This window comes from Symphodus melops (assembly GCF_947650265.1).
Source record: "Symphodus melops genome assembly, chromosome: 18".
In the NCBI taxonomy this organism is placed as follows: Eukaryota; Metazoa; Chordata; class Actinopteri; order Labriformes; family Labridae; genus Symphodus; species Symphodus melops.
Window position 1 is genome coordinate 13,748,456 of NC_136708.1, and position 13,896 is coordinate 13,762,351.

The 13,896-nt window shown below is 40.1% G+C and overlaps 1 protein-coding gene across 2 annotated transcripts; it reads right to left on the reverse strand.

Moving 5' to 3' along the window:
• Positions 1-38: 38 nt before the first annotated feature.
• fam83hb (family with sequence similarity 83 member Hb) lies at positions 39-13,276 on the reverse strand. Of its 2 annotated transcripts, none has more exons than XM_079367835.1 (8): positions 12,648-13,276; positions 6,899-7,091; positions 6,468-6,800; positions 5,496-5,660; positions 5,206-5,330; positions 4,550-5,107; positions 2,036-4,349; positions 39-1,519 (listed from the first exon to the last, which is right to left on the reverse strand). In XM_079367835.1, the coding sequence occupies exons 2-8, from the start codon at positions 7,019-7,021 to the stop codon at positions 1,499-1,501; spliced, it is 3,639 nt and encodes a 1,212-aa protein (XP_079223961.1). In that variant the 5' UTR covers positions 7,022-7,091; positions 12,648-13,276; the 3' UTR covers positions 39-1,498. The 2 variants fall into 2 exon arrangements, with proteins under 2 accessions (XP_079223961.1, XP_079223960.1); XM_079367834.1 differs by having other exon boundaries at positions 1,997-4,349.
• Positions 13,277-13,896: the final 620 nt, after the last annotated feature.

The following is a 13,896-nucleotide window of genomic DNA, read 5'->3' on the forward strand; positions in this document are numbered from 1 at the left end:
TACAGTATTGTACATATTTACGCACAGGAGCCTTCAGGTTCAGTTTCAAAGTCATTTAATAAAAGACTTGCGTCATTTCCAAAACAATGTAATACTATCTCAGGTTTTTAGAAATACATTTCCCCAAATCAACGGCAATTAGTTTGTACAGCCTAGACCACATATTTACACCTTTATTAAAAATAAACAAGCACAGCAACAGTAAGGTAAAGGTGACAATAATCTTATTTCTTTCTTAGAACGTCACCAAGTTCTTTGTACACAAATATATACATTTTCCCATAAGAAATCTGTAGCCCCTGATGTGTCTGCATAGCAAAAGACCACCCAATCTATTAATGAATTGTACAAAAGACATGAAAGACTGACTTATTTGACGCCTGACCGGGCAGTCAAGCAGCCTGGAAACTGTACAGTAAATCTAAACCCTCAGTTTAATTATACTTAGACCGAACAAAGGAACTTGAAGTCCTGTGCAGGGCGTAGCTCATGAAGTTAGATGACTTGTATATGCAGGTAGTACCTGGCTTCAGTTCTGCTAAATGCTTGGATATTTCAAGCTAAAATAGGTGGTCTCTAAGAGGATTCTCAGAATGTTTTGGAATACAGGCCCAGTAGGGCAGCTGAGTAAAGTTTAATTCTCAGTTCATACTACATGTACTGTAAAAAAGAAAAGATGACACATTTCAAATGCAACTCCTTTACCATGCGCACAGAAAGGCCCCTCTCTAACTCGTCATTTCACATCCTTAATCCTGTTTAGTCATTCCAGGCCTTAAGGGAAAAGGTCTGTAGAGGTCAACGTTCACTAAAAACTCTTTTGAATTAAACTGTTTCTGCTCCTTTAACTTGAGTTAACATATTCTCTATCAGTTTGTCTCCCTCCTTGTACTCTATGATCTCTATTCCTCTTCATAACAACATATTTTCTCCATCTGTGGTTAGTCCTTCCAGCTTTGGCAAAGCCTTTGTCAGCCATTGGCACATGTTAAATTTACAAAGGTACCGTCTCCCATTCAGTTTCAAACAAGTTCTAGCTGACACTTGCACAAACACACAACGTTGGTAATATACATGTTCATTCATATTCACATTCCCTCAGGAGCAATATGTACTTTCTTCCTTTTGTCACTCCCACAATCATGTTCATACAAAATGTGTTATCGGTAATTTGCCTTGGTTTTTTCTGCTTAGTGAAACACTAGCCCGTCCAGCCAGTGTGCAAGTAGAGTCAATTCTTTAACTCAGTCACCATAAAAGGTAAAAGTCATACCAAGACTTGGCAAATGGGCACATTCCAAACTCACTACCCAGAGTGTGTTTTCAGCATTTTTATATATTGTCTCTTCAAGTGTTATTACTTTGTGTGAAAGTTCAGGAAAAGCCTGAGGTGTGGAGCCACAGAGGTACTTTGAGTCGTTAGCACATATGGGCAATTGTTCTTTTGATCATCTTGCATTAAAAATCTCCATATAAAAGGTCGCTCCTCCATCTCTTGTTATCCCAGGTTATTCCCCATCTGTCAACAGAATAACAGGGATAACAATTAATGCATTACAGTATCAACTCCAGCTCTCCCTCCTCTACTTCATCTTCACAGTTAGTAATCAAATCAATGACAGTGCTCTCTAAAGTTCTTACTTTTAGAAGTAGAATAACCCATAAAACGTGCATTTTAACTTAGATTTGAGTTTAAATACAAATCAGTAAATAATAGCTTGTCCACCAAAGCTTACATATCTATGCTCAAAACAGAGACTATGTAAAATCCAATTCAACATTGTTTTTGGAAAATGTCTTTACCGAGAGCGTTATTATGTTCTGTAACTATGTAGACCATTAAAAAAATATTTATAACATGATTTATATGTTCAAATCCAAAACAAATCACAGACTGGCAAATACAAATTAATTTATTTTAATGTAAAGTGCATAAATTTTACATTAAAATAAATCTGTAATTCAGTATTTGTGCATTTGATCATATATATCTTACATCCTTGCTGCAAAAATCTTCCTTGCTGTGATAGGCTACCTCAAAGCGGCTGTAAACCTTCTTCTCCTTCCTCAAACTCTCGATCCTCTTCAGCAGTCCCTCCCTCTCCTGGGTGTTGCCGGGCGGGCGGAGAAAACGATTTCTTTTTAAGGAGTTTTGTCTCTCCAGGCCCTTCGCCCCAGAGTCACTTTCCTTTTCCCCTCCTGTTTCTTCCCTCTCCAGACGGTTCTTCTGGCTATTAGCCGAGATTTGCTCAAGAATCACTTTGGTGTCATCTCTTAGGTTGCTACTAAAAATCACAGAGTTACCTTGGGCTTGGTATCGGGTTGGGCCTGATGTGCTAGTTGTTGTCTTGTGATTGGCTGAAGTTTGATCAGTAGTTGTAGGTCCTGTACTTTTTCCTGATGAACTTGGCTTTTTGCTTGAATCGTCAGTGATCTCTATGACCGTGTTCATGCCCTTATCATCTCCTGTAGATTTCTTTTCTTTATCCTTTGGCCCCAGGAATCCCTTGAGCCTCTGAGTCTGCTTCTTTAAGAAGTCGAGTGTCTTGCCCTCACCTTTTGCCTCACCAAGAGTGTTGATGGATGTATTAGATCCCATAACTTTTTGCAGTCCTCCCTTTGAGTCATCACGTGGTGGAGTGGATGAACTTTGAGAGCGGCTCTTTTTCAGTTCACTCTTCTCTGCATCTGTTGCGTCTGTTGTCAGTATATCTTCACATGAGATACGACGAGGATTCAGTCCTTTAATCTTCAGTGGGTCCCTCTTAAAGAGCTTTGGGGAAGCAAGTGGCTTTAGGGACTTCAAAATATCCTTCTTTTGACCCTCTGATGAAGTAGTCTCTTTTTGAGTTTGATTTGTCTCTGAAGGCTTCTGGTAAGGTTTGGCAGTGATTATTGGTGGTTTTGAGGAACCAACCGAAGGTTTGCGAGTAAGCTCTTCCAGTTTTGCAGATATGTCTGGCCTCTTTGGTTCAGATTCTGCTGAACCTATAGAAACTGTTGGGATTTCCAGAGCTGCTTTTTTGGGAGGTTTCTCACAAAGCTCTGGCTTTTTTTCTGCAGGCTCTGTGTCTTTTAGCGTTAACTCCGTCCCCATTTTTGAGGCTTTTCTCTTGGCAGCAAGGTCTTGAAAATATTGCAGTCGACTTGCTGGGTCATTCATGTTCAAAGATGTTGATGTTACTTCTGATTTGTCGACAGCTGGTATTGTCTTATCCTCTTCCTTAGTTTTCCGAGGTTCAGCTTTCGCTTGAATATCATCTTTAAAAGCAAATTTCTTTTCCTCTGGTTCTTCTTTGTTTGTTTGTTCTTCTTTCTCCTTCTCTGTCTCAATCTCCTTTTGCTTCTCCTTATCTTTTTCCTCAGCCTTCTTTCTCCAATCATAAGGCTCACGAGTCATAGATCTTCTCTTTTCTAGGATCTGGGCCACAATTGAAGAAGTGCGTACTGAGTCTAACTCCTCCTCTACCTCTGTTGCTGGTTTAAGGCCTAGGCTACCACTGTGCATTTCGGCCTTGGAAGATGAAAATATCAGTGAAGAACGAAGACGAGAACTGCGTTGGAGGAGTGGGTTAATTCGTGTGCGGAATGATTCATGTTTGGATAAGAGGACCTCTGGACCCTCTTTCATCTCCACATCAACACCCACCTCCCGCGGTGCACCCCTATCTGGCTCCTTCTCCTTTCTCTCCAGTGAAAATGGTTTCGAGTCACTGTCACCAAGTTCTTTACTACTGCTCTCTGGTAAGATGGGCTTACCAAAGCGCGGTCTTGGGACATCTTGTCTGGGTTTAGAGGGAACATTTGCTTGTTCCTTTATTCCAAAGCGAGCTGAACTTTCTGGGTCGGTTGGCTGCTGAGATGGTTGAGGATCTTCAAATGCATCAGGCCCCAAAGGCTGAACAAGACCCTCCTCTCCACCCTCCTCATAGGAGCTGAGATAGGAATGGATTCTCCAATTCCTCATGCCGTGCCTAGCTTCTGCATCTTGTTCATGCTCTTGATCAGATTGCTTGGGGAAATGTTTCTTCTCTGGTGGATGGAGCTGTGTGGGTGAGTTCTGACAGGCATATGCTTGACCTATTGTTGGCCTCTTATGAGAGGACCCTCCTCCATATCTCCCGGCTAATGGAGGAGCATGGTGCCCCTCAGGTCCTCTCAAATCCTCTGATGAAAAGCAGTCTCTGCCATGATTTCCTAGCGGAGGATCTTGATCTGATCGATGACTTGAGTCTGAATACTGATCGATAGAGAGATGTGAAGGGCGACCTCGAAGTCGGTCATAGTTTCCATGGCCTGAACCTGGCCCAGGCCCTTCATTGTAGTAATGGCTACTTTTGATCTGCTCCCTGAAAATATCAAATCACATAAATTTAATTTAAAAAAGCACATTTAAGTACTGTGCAATTAGATAACAAGAAAGATACTTATTATATTTTTAATAAACATGAAAGACAACATGCATTTGTATGTGTAAAAACAGTGACACGTGAGTGAAATTTTAATAACTAAGTTTCTGAACAATAGCAGGTATTTAAGGTTTAACTACCTGTGAAAGTCTGTCTCATCCAGATTGTTCATGACTCTGTGCTTCATGTATTGCCTTGAGGATGAGTAGCTTTCCTGTGTTCCCTCCGCATAGCTGTGCCTCTGAAAGGCACTGGAACTCATCTCCATCTGCTTGGACACTATGGACCTTCCCTGCTCCAGATAAGACTGCTGCAGACGAAACTGTTGCTGTGAATATTTCCCGATTGTAATTCCTGCTCCAGGTTCAACGGTGTGGCGATATGGGTCATTCCTCCGGAAAGGAAGTGCAAGGTTACGATCAGAGTCTCCATAGGGAAAGCCAGTGGTAATCTCAGGCGGCCTGCGGAAACCTATGGGGTTACGCATAGACTGGGTCCTCTTCAAACCGTACTGACTGCTGAAGTAACTGTTAGTACTGCTGGTGTCAGTGATTGCAAGTGGCCCATCAGATGGGTCAATGACTAGAGGCTCCGATTGAGCAAAGAGAATACGGAATTCTTCATCAAAGGTGGAAACCAGCTCCCCGAGAAAGAGGTGGGCAATGGAACGGTGGATCTTCTCATAAGACCACATGAAACTATAAAAAAAAAAAGAATAGTGGATGCGTTACGAGTACTTGAATTTAAAGGGTGGATAAAAGGGTGTAGAAGTTATAAACACTTTTAAATGGCTCACCTGTAGTTGCCACTTAGTACAGCACTGCAGTCAGCCATAAGGAAACGATCTTTCACCTGCCCTTTGAATGATTTCCCTGTCCGTGAATGATAGGTTATTCCTGCCACAGTCCTCACGCGCAGCATCTGTGAAACAAATTTAGCATTTGTCAAAATGATGAGCAATTGGCACAGAAAGGTAATAAAAGAGCCAATGTGGTTTAAAGTATTTTAAATGCATGATGTGGTGCTATAGGATGGCGATCTGTTAACCTAGTCTTTTGGGAAAACTTAAAAAGGAGGCACACTTACAGGATTTAGATCCAAGTTGACCTTGCAGTTGATGACCATGGAGACAAAGTGATGGGCATCTTGCTCATCCAACAGAATGTAAACAGGAACATGTCGTGCTGTTGCCTCCAAAAGGTCGGAAAAAATGTCAACATCTGTGAAGACGTCCATCACAATAGCAATAACCTGAAGAAAAAGAGCAGACACAAGAAAAGTAGTTTTAGTTTGATAGGGTCCATGTGGTTTTAGCCGAGACTAGCCTAGTTTTATCATTGTCATGATTTCTACGAACATGTGCAGTGTCTCTGTTCATGTTTTAGCAGAAATAAATAATTCAGCATAGCACATTATGCTCTAAAAACAGAACATGCATAATAATTTCACAGGGAGGATTGCGTAAAGGTTTCGGAAAATTGTGAAAATAGGAATAATACTCTAAAGTATCTATTTAAACTAAGACAATACTGTGAGACTGCAAATGTGCACACCAGAGTGATTTTAGATATCACAAAATCTAAGTAAGGTTAAGTTAACAAGCTAAGATAACACCAGCCTACTTCAGCTCAAATGCTGAGTATACAACCATGCTAACCAATTACAACAAAAATGAGTTTTAGACAAGCGGTTTGAATGGTATTTTCTCCCATTATTGTAAAAATTATACTGTTAAATTACTGTAATACTGTATACAAAAAGAGCTCAATTACAAATAAACCATATTATTAAGTGAATTAAAATGATAAGATTTTGTGTCTGTTGGTTTTTACACATAAAGTGTAGTTACTTAGTGTTGAATGTCCACTCAGTGCTTAGGTCTCTACATAGAAATGACTTGCATTCTGCTTCAAGCCTTTCTCACAAAGCAAATATAATAAAAGTGATATTGTTTGGACTCTGCTTTAGATGGTTTCTTAGCTGTACATCATTAGAGCAAAGTGCAAATAGGCAAGTTTAACCCCTCTTTCTGTTTACTACCGCTCTTCTTTTACTTACTTGGCATGCTTTCTTGATGAGTCTCCTGGCCTGCTCCTTGATGCTTGGCATGTCTGGGTCAGATGGGTTGACCAGAGTGGTGACCTCTGTGGGCCCCCTGAAGCTGTGCTGTGGCAGTGGCCAGCCCAGGTCCAGCCCCGGGGCAGCCAGGTCGGACTGCATCGGCCAGTAGGTATCAGAGGAGCCATCAACCTCATGGCCTCCCTCATGGTATGTCAGCTCTGGGATGCTCGATGATAGGTTAGGGGTTTGGATTGTGGATTTTATTAATTCAATTTCCGGCTGCGCCAGAAAACCCACCACATCCGCGCTCTGGAGGAACTCATAGTAACCCTAGTGTGACATGAGACATACCCAAAGTGATTACATCATAATACCAGGTTAGATTTCAGTATTTTAAATATATTAAAAGTACAAATCTTCAGTGTTACCTTAATGTCATTTTCTATCAAAGCATCAATAGCTAGACGATACTCCTCACGGTAATGTGGAGGCAGGTAGTTTGGGTCAAGGGGGTTTTCCCCAATCGATGAACTCTGAGATCGGTTTGGCATCTTTGGTTGGTAGTTGGGACCAAAGGTTCTGGCTCAGGGTTGAGTGTAATTAAAGGAGGTCAATTTTAACCTATGCACAAAAAGTCAGAAAGAAACACTGTTAGTGTACAGGAAAATAAAGTTTGGACACAAAAATGTTTTGTGTATGTACACACCATAGATAGATAGATAGATAGATAGATAGATAGATAGATAGATACTTTATTGATCCCGAGGGAAATTCAGGTAACGACACTACAACTTCTCCTTAGGTTGGTGAGAGAAAGAACGTTTTAATTCAGAATACACAAGTGAACAGATTACCTATAAACTCCAACACAAAGCTTCTATTGTTACAAAGTCAAAGCTGGAGAAGTCAGTTCAGTGTACGCCTTTGATTTGAACACATCGTTGCCGGCACACAATAACAAAGGCTTATACTCCAGCAGACGTTAACTGCTGTGACAGAATATTATCCTGCCAGGTCAGCTCATTTACAGTAGTTTTCAAGTCAAACTAAAACTAAATTAATTCTGATGGTTACTGTTTATTTTTCTTTTATTGCCATTAATATGACTCAAAAACAAAATGCCCTGGCACTTCGTCTCGACGAAATAATACAACTTGTGTAGTATAATACGACTGGATGATCTTAGAATTAATAGACATACCCAAACAAACACGTAATTTCTAACCTGCTTCATAAAACTTTTAGCCCTTTTTCTCATTATCCATGGTTCTGTCTGGGACTTCTACAAAAAGTATCATCCCTTCTTACGGCTAGAATGATTAAAACTGTTTTGACTCTCCTTATACACACCCTGCTTAGTTGCCAGCTTGTTGGTGGATTTTTTTTCTTTTCAGCAAAATAATATTCAGCTTTTGAGAAACCTGTATATCAAGGAAAGAACAAAAAAGAGTAAAGTAAAATAAGCTGTGAATAAGAATCAGTATAAAAGTGAAGTCAGAGGATTTAAAAAAAAGAAAGGTGTACGGAGCAGTTGCGAAAGGCAATAAGATGTATCGACAGATTCTTGTTACTTTCACAACTTTCATACTGGTGCTGCAATCTTCAAGTTGCTGCTCAGACCACATCCTGACAAATCTGTCAGTCATAAAATACATTTATTAGGGAAAGCTTGATGAGTAAGCTATGAGACTTGAAGACACTCAGTCATAATTGAAGGTCTAGTGACGTGTTATATAATTTTTTGAGAATGCACAATTGTTCAGAAACAGAAGGCACAGAAGTAAAGAATTCACTCTGTAGATCTGCATACCTGCAGAGTCAAAGGTTCAAAAGAGGTTCACTTTGCTTTATTAGTACCAAATTCTCCTTCTTCAAGCCTACAAGAGAAGTTAAGTCACAAAGAAGATGTATGGAGGGAAAATATATAGCTAAGCCTTACAAACAGAATCTCTGTGACAATAAAGCACAAGACAGTAATCATTGCAGCGTTTATTAATTACCATTACTGTTTTTTATGGAATACTTTCTAAATTACAATTAGTCCTCGATATAAAAATCGGCACAAGATAATGTCACTAACATTTCACTAGGCCAAGGTGATGTCATAAAATCCCAACTTTTAATTGACCAACACTTAAAATGTAGTTGCACTGTCAAATAAGAAAGAAACAAGAGAAAATCATCACAGCTGAGAAGCAGAAACAAGGTTGTGTAATAAACGTTTATATTGTATTGTTTTTCATATCTAAGGACTTCTTTCCCTTCCAGCAATAATACCTATTAAACAGTATAATATGGGAAGGAACACAACAGGTAATCTAACCATGTTTCATGTAGTCTTTCATCCACTTTGTCAAGTTTACATTTGGCCATCAATATTTCTTATGTGTTAATTTTTTAGGTAACAATGTTTCTGCTTTCCAAAGATGACATAGTTAAATCACTGCCACTTGTAAGACTTACTTTATAATTAAAGGGATGTATTATAAAGGAGGATGCACTTTGTTGTGGATTTAACCCACAACAAAGTTAACAACTGAGCCTAGGATGACCCATGGTCATTATTTAATGTGGTCTCACAACAGCTAGAAACTGAATGGGTTAGCTGATTAGGTAGGGATGGAGGTTTAACAATAATCACATGGTAAGTCTAAAGAACACACACGGGTTGATTTAGCATACTGTGGTTAAAACAGGAAGTGCATTTTGTTGTGTTGGTGAATCAGCACGGAAATATACCGTTTTAGAAATTATGTTATTTGACAGCCAGGGTGTGTGATCAGGATTTGTGTAGGTGCGTGTATAATGATGTCTGAGTGGGATGTTTAGTGAGGATGTACCTGCTTTACTTAGCCATGTGTTTTTTTGTAAAGTTCCACACACACTTAAAGATTATTTGTTATAGCAAAGGGCTCAAAGTCATAACCCACAATCATGGGGAGAAGCTGGTTTACCAAGAGGCCTGGTGAGTCATTGGGTAGCCTGGTCTGGCCTTGCCTGAGGATAACTTGCTCAACGTTGCTGTGGGATGATTCATGAGCTAGAAAATGGCTGACATCCTGTTTCCACTCTCCTTTCTAGCTACAGAAGCAAGGCTTCTGTGTCTGCTGTTCCAATTGAAAGGTTTTTCTGCGGGCAGGAAGGCGTATTCGGCATTCATACTGCTTGGAATATTTTGTGTCTTGCCAAGGAAGAGAAATAGAAATAGGAGATTCCCAAGTTCTTTGATCTGGTTTGGTATGAATCTAGTTTTAAAGACATCCAGAAGCCCTGGGACATGTTCTGTATACAAGTGAAAGGTGCTGAGGTGGCAGTAAAATGCACACTTTTTACACATGCTCCATCAGAATCTATGGACATGGAGAGATGTCAGAGTGAGAGGGCTTCCCTGAGCTGCTGGGGGTCCGGTGTCTTGCTCAATCGTACATTGGAAGTATGCAGGAAGTGAACTCAGATTTGAACCTGCAACACTCCTGCAAGACCAAGTCCCTTCAGACTGAGCTCAGTGAAATCATCTCTATTGGCAAAAACTTAAACAATTTTTTAAAAAAAAGTAAAGTTTCGAGTAGCCTAAAGGTTTAAAGAATTGTCCTTTGTTTAATTAAGAAGATAATTATTACAGTCATGACATGAAGAGCACAGCTTATGAAATATGCCACTGGGAGTTAACTTCCAATGCTGAGAAGTGCTCAACGGCTTTGGGAGCAGTCGCACCACCCACAAATACAACAAAGGAAACAAGAAAATTCCCACAATGACTGTGTCAACAATGTTCAGCATTATTGCCTGAAAAATATATTGGTCAACTGGCAGAATTGATCATTAAAAATTCACAAACTTAAAGGAACAAAGGGACCTGGTACAAATCGACCCCTAGATAGGTATTCGCTACTCAGGTGACTCGAGAGCACAGCAGCACTAAACAAAGCCAGAGGGTTTCCTATTCACCATCCTGACCTTATAGATCACTACAGATTGAGGCAAAAGACAAATAACTCAACGTAAGAAGCATGTCCGACTCTCTCTACCACACCTGGCTTACTGGCAGGAAGTTCAAACAAATACTGCCGCTTTGTTTTTTGTTATAGCAACAGTGATAAGCATAAACTTGTTGATGATATGCATCTCTCTTTTCTCCTCTCTCTGTTCCTCCCTTATTTATAAAGCTTTCTGTTGCTCAAACAAGGACTAGTCTGTCCTACATGTCAGCAAATCCAGTTTGAAACTCTAAACTACCACAGGACAGGCAGGAACCAACCGACAACACAAATTCAAGGCTTTTAAACCCAATGTTGAGATGTGCTCAATGTTTGCGTGTAAATTACTCTGTCTTTGCATTCTTGATCAACTTTTTACATCAAAGGTGGAGAAAAAGTGTGTGGAGAGCTGCGGAAATGTGAATTGCTTATCTGTCTGAACTTGCAACAAACAGAAATAAGCCTGAGGAAACGTAATTTTTATGAGCTCAAAAAAAAATTCACCCCCTTCGACTTTCTGTCCCACACATGCATCTGAACACGCCTTGCTAAACAAACACCACGATTGATCCGCCATACCTCTTCAGTCGAATCATTTTGTACAATAACTTGGTGTGAATGGACCGAGAAAACAATACCTGAAAACAGGTTTGGAGGGATGAGTCAGTAATCTCCTCATGCTCCTGTCAGGACCTTTCAGAGCCACTTTTCGTCAGATTAACACAAAACAGAGATAAGAGTGAACACAGCACATGGTTTGTCTCTCTGTGTCTCATCACACCTCAGCTCATCTGTTGAATGCCACTGAAGAGACCGCCCAAGGTCATTTGTATGTATACTGTATGTGAGAACACAAGGCAGCACTCATCCTCCCCTTTGAAAACTGTCATTACACAGCAGCACTGCTAGAAAAACAGGTCCTTGTCTTTTTTATTCAACCGCCAAAAATGTCTGTGTTCGTCTTGAGTGAAAAACCAAACAATATCAGCTTTAAAAATGTGTCTACTTTTCTGTCTTTCAAGCACAGCAGCACAGTATCACTCACGTGAATTACAACACCTAAGCAGACAATGAGCCCTTGTAACACACACAATGCAAACAAAGCCGTGAATGGGATGCAGCCTGGGACATTTGGCTAGTCTGACAAGATGAAACTTATAATGAGAAGCACACGAGAAGAAAAACACCACAAAAAAGCTGGCACTGCGAAGTTTTTCCCTCTAAAATTGCAACCACATGTAGGACTTTTCCTACCTAGTGAGTCATTCTGAATGAATCAAGTCGGAACTTGCAAAGGTGAAGTTGAATCAATACTTTGCTTGTTTGTATAAAAGCTCTAAATGAAGATGTATCCTTGCACATCTGCGTTAAAGATAAAAATGAAAGCCTATTGATCAAAGTCAACAGGCAAAGATACGTGTGATAAGAATGCAAAGATCTATTGCAGTAGATCTCACATTTATCTTTTAAATTAGAGGGTGAAGATTGGGTCTCATAACATAGCCTGACTGCTCTGCATACACAGCGTTGTGCAACCAAGGCATCAGACATGCTTGTTAAAGTGTCTCAGTCCTCAAGAGCATCATTTATCAGCCATAGTTTACCACAGTTCAATGACATTTTAGGCTGCTTTTCTCATAATTTCCATTGCTTTGTTATTTGTTGAAGTTGCTGTGTAAATAAGTCATTACAGCATAACACAACAAGGTCAAGGCTCTACGTAGTCTACATGTTTGTCATGTTTTTCTGTCTTGAGTATCTATCAAAGGGTTGTAGAGAGAGCCGCAGCAGTTTGTCATTTGCCAGCCAACACAGATCCCTTTGTAGCCCCAGACTATAATAACATACTGTTCAGGTTTTGCAATGAGCAGCAATCACCTGGATGACTTAATCCTCTATAAAGTTTAGGCAGAAGATGAGGAAAGTTTTACGCATTTAACTTATTTCTTATCCCACCCATACCGTATTGACACGATGGAGCTGAAGTAACTGGGGTAGAGTTCAGAGAAATAAAAGCAAGAAAAAAGAATTCAAATAAAAAACGATATTGCAAGGGACAGAACTGCATAGAATAAGTGCAATAAGCCGTATAGTAAAGATCTGCAGAACAGCATTCTATGTCAAATGAAAGTCCACTGTACATGTAGTTATTTTGTCACAGTTTGCATTCAAAAAGTTTGTCTTTAATTCCGCTCCGTACCTCCCAACTCCGAAAGAAAAGCTCGTCTCCCGTCGTATCTTTCTACCAAAGAGTATCGCTCCACCTCCGTGAAACCGCCGATGTGCGTTCCTTCCCGTCCGTGCGTCACATTCCTCACATCGGGCAAGAACTCCACCCAGACCCCCGGCGTGCACCCTATTCCAGGACTGACCAGCGCAGACAGTAGAGACGAGGCAACGCGGACCACGGGCTCGGGCTGAGAGCTTCACAGGGCGGTATAAGGACCTCCACAGCCGCCGCTGATACACAGCAGGACGGCGCGATGAATGAGGAAGCAGCGGGGTAATTCCTGTTAGGCAAGGCTTTCCCACCGGTGAGACTCCTCCCAAAGCCGTTGAGCACTGGGGACAGTATTGGAAGTTCACTCCCAGAGTGGCATAACCTATCTCATAAGCTCTGCTCAGTTCTTCAAACCTTTAGGCTACTTGAAACTTTAATCATCCTTTTTTTTTATTTTGCCAATAGAAAGGCAAAAGACAAAAAAGACGATTTCACTTTATTTCTTGGCATTTTTTTTAAGCCTAGTTCTTGTAACCTTGCATTGTTATGCATTTATTTGCACAGTCTAAAATTAAATCGACTTTCAGAAATGACATGTCATCCTCACTGTATAGAGGATTGCTGGGATGCCGATAATAGTTTCTGAAATCTTAGGCTTGCTGGGAATTTGCTAGATTGAAATTTAAAAAAAAAAATGCATTATGTAATATTAAAACAAGAAACAACACAGCCTTCCTCAATGTAGTTTTGGAATTGTATGGAAGCCCTAAGCAATCATACACCCCAAACCTTTTATTCTCCATTCTACTGCGATAACAAGGATTTTTTGGTTGTTTTCTCGAGTCCTACTTATGTAATTATCTCGAGATAACAACCTTGCATTTCCTTGATAATGATTTCATTCATCTATATCTCAAGTACAAATCTTAAATTACCTCAAAAATGTAAAACCAGTGTTGTCACCCTGAGAAAATACAAGTTGAAAATACAACTGACAAGTGTGTTATCATGGAAAATAGAATAAGAGCAAACATATATAGATGCATGTTCTAGAGAACAGAAGTAATGACATGTTTTGTAGGCCAACCTGAAGTAGCATCGCCATGGGCTCTATTGAGAAATGGCCTATGGGATTTTTGCATTGACTTTTGGATCATTGCAGAAAATAAGCTCTTTGACAAACAAACATTTCTGACGCATTTAAGGTCGCATTAAAACTTAAAAGTTC